Source organism: Salvelinus alpinus, chromosome 22 (genome assembly GCF_045679555.1).
Source record: "Salvelinus alpinus chromosome 22, SLU_Salpinus.1, whole genome shotgun sequence".
Lineage (NCBI taxonomy): Eukaryota > Metazoa > Chordata > Actinopteri > Salmoniformes > Salmonidae > Salvelinus > Salvelinus alpinus.
This window is the reverse complement of record NC_092107.1, coordinates 22,496,656-22,503,068: the sequence shown is the minus strand read 5'-3', so window position 1 is coordinate 22,503,068 and position 6,413 is coordinate 22,496,656. Positions and strand designations below refer to the sequence as shown.

The 6,413-nt window shown below is 39.6% G+C and overlaps 1 protein-coding gene across 1 annotated transcript; it reads left to right on the top strand.

Annotated features, from left to right (window-relative positions):
* The first annotated feature begins 1,962 nt into the window (after positions 1 to 1,962).
* LOC139549270 (somatostatin-1A-like) lies at positions 1,963 to 4,093 on the top strand. The gene is made up of 2 exons (XM_071359538.1): positions 1,963 to 2,201; positions 3,579 to 4,093. Exons 1-2 carry the CDS (start codon positions 2,064 to 2,066, stop codon positions 3,783 to 3,785), a joined length of 345 nt encoding a protein of 114 aa, XP_071215639.1. The 5' UTR covers positions 1,963 to 2,063; the 3' UTR covers positions 3,786 to 4,093.
* Positions 4,094 to 6,413: the final 2,320 nt, after the last annotated feature.

The window sequence follows — 6,413 nt, the reverse complement described above, 5'->3', positions numbered from 1 at the left end:
ATTGTCTGTTATTACCCTCAGTAATTTTTCATCCAGATTGTCAGACCCCGGTGGCTTGTCATTGTTGATAGACAACAACAAAAAATGTCACCTCTTCCACACTGACTTTACGGAATTCAAAAGTATAATTCTTGTCTTTCATAATTTGGTCCGATATACTTGGATGTGTAGTGTCAGTGTTTGTTGCTGGCATGTCATGCCTAAGATTGCTAATCTTGCCAATGAAAAAATCCTTAAAGTGGTCGGCAATATCAGTGGCTTTTGTGATGTATGAGCCATCTGATTCAATGAATGATGGAGCTGAGTTTGCCTTTTTTCCCAAAATGTTAATTTGAGGTGCTCCAAAGCTTTTTACTATCATTCTTTATATCATTTATATTTGTTTCATAGTATAGTTGTGCAGGTATATGAGGTAATTGAGGGAGCTATGTACTGTGCATATAGGTAGTGGTAAAGTGATTAGTAGCAGCGTATGTGGTGAGTGTGAAATTGTGGTGTGTGTGTGTGGTGTCAATATGCATGTAGTGTGTGTGTGTGTGTGTGTGTGTGTGTGTGTGTGTGTGTGTGTGTGTGTGTGTGTGTGTGTGTGTGTGTGTGTGTGTGTGTGTGTGTGTGTGTGTGTGTGTGTGTGTGTGTGTGTGTGTGTGTGTGTGTGTGTGTTGGGGTATCAGTGTAAGTATGTGTGAATGTGTGGGTAGAATCCAGTATTTGTGCATAAAGTCAATAGACTTAGTGTAAAAAAAGGGTAAATGTGGGTAGTCTGGGTATCCATTTGATTATCTATTTAGCAGTCTGTCTTCTTTAGAAGTCTTATTACAATGGCTTAGAAGGTAAATGCTAAAAATAGAGCCTATGGCGTACCTATGACGCTTTACCCATGCAGGCAAGACATCGGGAAGCTCATGTGGCTGGCAAACAAATACTACACCAGGATTAGTGTTATATACAATGTCCATGAAATGTCAAACAGTGGTGACAGTATGTGACTATAAAAAGGTATATTTCGTTGGAGAGCAAGTGTGCTACAGTTTTAAATGCAGGAAGTGAGTGGGATAGCAGGTTATTCTGGGGATTCCACAGGTCTTCAGAAGAACTCGTCCATGAAACACACTCCACATCCATTGCACGTCAACATGAGTCTTTTCTTGTAAGTGTGTGCCCCCCAAAAATGAATGAAATAAAGAATAATTAAATCCATATTTCAAATAAAAGTGCCCCTTTTATATAATATATGAAACTGCAGGCTTAAGTGAAATCCATTTGCTGCTTCACTAGTTTTATTCCAAATGTAGGCATATTTGTCTCATATGGAGATATACATACTGATATTTTGTATGATAATAATTAAATTGTTGTAAAATCAAAAGGGTCATCACGACCATTGCAGGCATGCATAATGATGTGAATTAGTGAGTGAAAATAACTATATGAGAAGTGTTTTGAATTATGTATAAGTGTCCTCTAAATTGGATACATATATGACCTATATGAAGAAACAATATGTTGAATATTGTCAACAACAGGTGTATTTATGAAGAACAATAACAGTGACGTTCAGACACGTTGTTTTATAGTCTTTAAAGACGAGGCCAAGTTTGACACATTGTAGCCTATTCATGATTTATGTGTTGTTGATTTTCCATTTTCCAAACTCCCCCCCCCCCCTAAACGAAGTTGTTGAACTTTTATAAAACTGAACATTTTCTGAAATTCAATAAGATCCACATGAACCGATAGTCTCTACAAATGAAACCATTTTTCACTAATCGAACAATATTCAACAAATGAAAAGATCATGAATTCCCTTATCTCAAAGGATGCGCATGACTCTAATCGGTGGAAACATTGTCACTTGGAATCATCACTCATACCCAAACGTTACCCACCAGAAGGAAACCCCCCTTACCACCTGACGTCAGATGAACCGTTTAAAAGACAGGTTCGGAGGGGGGACTAGAACAACAGGAGCAGAGCAGAACTCGAAGAGAAGCCAATCTCAACGATTTTCTGCCCAATTGAACCACCTTTATCCATCCTCTGCCTCCCCCGAGACCCAGAAGAAGATGCTCTCGACGCGTGTCCAGTGCGCCCTAGCGCTACTCTCCCTAGCCCTGGCCATCAGCAGCGTCTCTGCCGCTCCGTCCGATGCCAAACTCCGCCAGCTGCTCCAACGGTCACTCATGGCACCTGCAGGCAAACAGGTAAATACCTTCAATCAGACTTTCATTATTAGAATTTGTTCTTAAACAACATATATCTCTGGCTGCAGTGGCCATATTATATATATTTTTTTTTTGAGTTTGATGGCACAGCTGTAAACAAAAATTTAAGTAGATTTACCTATAGAGTCTAGAGATTTAAGTTTAAGCACATGCATTGCCATACAGTTAACTCTGGTTTTACTGGCAGGCAGAGGGAAATGAATCGATCAAATTAGCATGATGCAGGGAAGCAACCAAGAAATGAAGTATTTGTATTTGTTAGGGATCCCCATTTAAATGCTGGCACTCTTCCTAGGGTCCAGCAAAATTAAGGGATTTATACACAAAAAAACTAAAACATTACATTACTTTTCACAACATATTAAGTGTGTGCACCCTGGCCACTACTCTACTTCCACATATCTACAACACAAATCCATGTGTATGTGTGTGTATAGTGCGTATGTTATCATATGTGTGTGTATGGATGTCTATGACTGTGTATGTGTCTCTTCACAGTTTACACTGTTCCATGAGGTGCATTTTTATCCGTTTTTTCAATCTGATCTTTCTGCTTGCGTGAACTACTTGATGTGGAATAGAGTTCTGTGTAGCCATGGCTCTATGTAGTACTGTGTGCCTCCAATAGTCTTTTCTAGATTTGGGGACTATGAAGACACCTCTGTTGGCATGTCATGTGGGGTTTGCATTGGTGTCTGAAATGTGTGCAAGTTGTTTAAACAGACAGCTCAGTGCATTCAATATGTCAATACTTTTCACAAAGTAGTGATGAAGTCAATCTCTCCTCTACTTAGAGCCAGAACAGGTTGACATGCATATTATTAAGTGCGGAGGAATTTGGAAATACTGGTATCAGAGCAGCTAATGAAATATAAATGTATATTGTTCTATATTTTAAATCAGCCTTTAAAATGAAAAACGTAAAATAAGAACGAAAGAGGTCTCTGGAATTTGGGGTATGCTAGACAGTTAGCTGTCAATTACGCAGCATAGTCAGAACATATGGTAGAATGGGTAAAAATGTACCTAATGTTTATTAATGAAACGTGTTCTTCCCCAAAAAATGTGGGAAAATGGGAAAGTCGTTTTTACATCTCAGTTTAAGTGATCATGCGTAACAGCATTGGAAAGGTCATTTTAATAGATTTGAAGACAGCTTAAATGTATTGAAATAATACAGATCGAATAGCCTACATCTACTTATTCCAGGTTTGTGAGGGAACAGAAAACATCCACTTTTTTTTAAAGCATGTTGATTTGTTTCTATTTCAGTGGATCTTGTTGCTAAAATGTGACATTTTCTGTCTCCACAAAACAAAAGAAATAACAATTTCATCTTATTTGATCTCTTTTCAGGAGCTTGCCAGGAATACACTCGTAGAGCTACTCTCAGAGCTCGCACACGTAGAGAACGAAGCGATTGAATTGGACGACATGTCTCGTGGCGTGGAGCAGGAGGATGTGGATCTCGAGCTGGAGCGTGCACCCGGCCCAGTACTGGCTCCACGTGAACGCAAGGCTGGATGCAAGAACTTCTTCTGGAAAACCTTTACATCGTGTTAATGAATCTACACCCGGGCCCTTTACTGTGTGTACTACATCTCATCTCTTTTGTTTCAATCACTCGTTGCTGAATCCAATGCACCATGGCCTAACCCACCTCTCCAAAGCGTTTAAATAAACTCTGTTAAAACTTTAACAACAATCATTCTGATGTTTTTATCGCTCATTTAGATTTTTTTTCTGAAAAAAACACATGAAAGAATGTTCTACAAATGTATGCAATTCTGCTTTTGACCGTGCTTTATGTATTTTGGCAGATAAACTATTTTTAATTGTTTGTTTGAATAAAATCTGTGTTTCAGAACCAATGAGTCGATTCATATATTGTTATTTTGCTCCTCCTTTAAAATTGGGTTGTTTTATTCAGGAATAGCCTATTCCTATGAGATGTTAGCACACTTCTCTCCAGGATAAGCATGCTTGTTTCCTCCATTTGGAATGATGTTACAAGGTATAGTTTTGGTTACAGGGTATAATTTTATTTTAGGAGGTAATCCGTTGTTGGATAAACTGACTTTGTTGTGTTGTGGTGTGCCATAAGAAGTTTACATTTATGAAGGGTAGGCATAGTGTAAACATTGACCTGACGAACCACCAGCAACAACACCTTCCTAATATTGAGTTGCACCCTTGCACTTTTGCCCTCAGAACAGCCTCAATTAGTTGGGGCATGGACTCTACAAAGTGTCAAAAGCTTCCCACAGGGATGCTGGCCCATGTTGACTCCAATGCTTCCCACAGTTGTGTCAAGTTGGCTGGATGTCCTGTGGGTGGTGGACCATTCTTGATTCACACGGCAAAATTTTGAGTGTGAAAAACCCAGCAGCGTTGCAGTTCTTGACACACTCAAACCGATGTGCCTAGTACCTAATAACATCAAATCAAATCAAATTGTATATGTCACATGTGCCGAATACAACAGATGTAGACCTTACAGTGAAATGCTTACTTACAAGCCCTTAACCAACAATGCAGTTTTAAGAAAAATACATAAAAATGTTTTTAAATAAAGTAACAAATAATTAAAGAGCAGCAGTAAAATAACAATAGCGAGGCTATATACAGGGGGTATCGGTACAGAGTCAATGTGCAGGGGTACTGGTTAGTCAAGGTAATTGAGGTAATCTGTACATGTAGGTAGAGCTTTTAAAGTGACTTTGCATAGATAATAACAGAGAGTAGCAGCAGCGTAAAAGATGGGGGGGGGGGGGGGGGGGGCAATGCAAATAGTCTGGGTAGCCATTTGATTAGATGTTCAGGAGTCTTATGGCTTGGAGGTAGAAGCTGTTTAGAAGCCTCATGGACCTAGACTTGGACCTAAAATTGTTCTACTTTTTTTTCAACAACAACGATAGGTCAAGTAAATGTTTACAAACAGCACAGAAGATAGAGGGTCAAATCATAGCATGTTAACTAAAGAAGTTTCCAAAAAAATGCATTCCACAGTTCAGTATGGTCCATGTGACACACAAGTTAAACTTACCATGTTTCCAAATAGAAACGGTTGGTGCATATATTGTGACGACATTTTGTGACGTTTTTGTTAGTTTTGGTCTTTGGCAGGTTCTTCTCCGGATTTTGTGGACACACAAGTTCTGCTAGGAGCAGTAAGAACCTGGCGTGTGTGTGTGTGTGTGTGTGTGTGTGTGTGTGTGTGTGTGTGTGTGTGTGTGTGTGTGTGTGTGTGTGTGTGTGTGTGTGTGTGTGTGTGTGTGTGTGTGTGTGTGTGTGCGTGTGTGTGCGTCTGCGTGTGTGTGAAAAACAAGTGTGTGTGCGTGTTAAACGCCACCTCGGAAGTGTGTGTGCGTCTGCGTGTGTGTGAAAAACAAGTTACTAAAATGTAAAATGTGTGTGCACACATTTCTACATGCACATGTGTGCCCGTGTGTATGTCCCCTGCATGTGTGTACTCCACACTCCACACTGACTCTTCAGAATGTGCGGGAGGAGGAGAATCACCCGGATGCTTGGTGAGATTAGGAAACGATACCAAATGAGAAGTGGACTTAATAACCCCTGACTCATTAATGGGCTTTGGTGAAGAAAGCTCTCAAACAATTAGTATTAAAGAGCAAGACACTGACAGTCTGGAACTGGAGGAAGGGGCTGCATTTGCACTGCAAAAATTGAAATCTAGGTAAGATTAAATATCTTAAATCAAGGCAATATATCCTGTCTGGGAACGGGGTTCCGCTACCCCTCGCCAACAGCCAATGAAAATGCAGGGTGCCAAATTCAAACAACAGACATCTCATAATTCAAATTTCTCAAACATACAGTATTAGACACCATTTTAAAGATAACTTCTCGTTAATCCAACCAGTGTCCGATTTCAAAAAGGCTTTTCGGCGAAAGCACAACATAACATTATGTTAGGTCAGCACCTAGTCACAGAAAGCATACAGCCATTTTCCAACCAAAGAGAGGAGTCACAAAAAGCAGAAATAGAGATAAAATGAATCACTAACCTTTGATATTCTTCATCAGATGACACTCCCGGGACAACATGTTACACAATGTATGTTTTGTTCGATCAAGTTCATATTTATATCCAAAAACCTCAGTTTACATTTGGCTTTGCTTCCAAAACATCCTGTGAATTTGCACAGAGCCACATCAATTTCCAGA

Bases quoted from the DNA above. Each gene is read 5' to 3' on its own strand.
- LOC139549270 (XM_071359538.1), top strand. From the start codon at position 2,064: ATGCTCTCGACGCGTGTCCAGTGCGCCCTAGCGCTACTCTCCCTAGCC. The intron at 2,202-3,578 runs GTAAATACCTTC...ATCTCTTTTCAG, and splicing joins TGGCACCTGCAGGCAAACAG to GAGCTTGCCAGGAATACACT.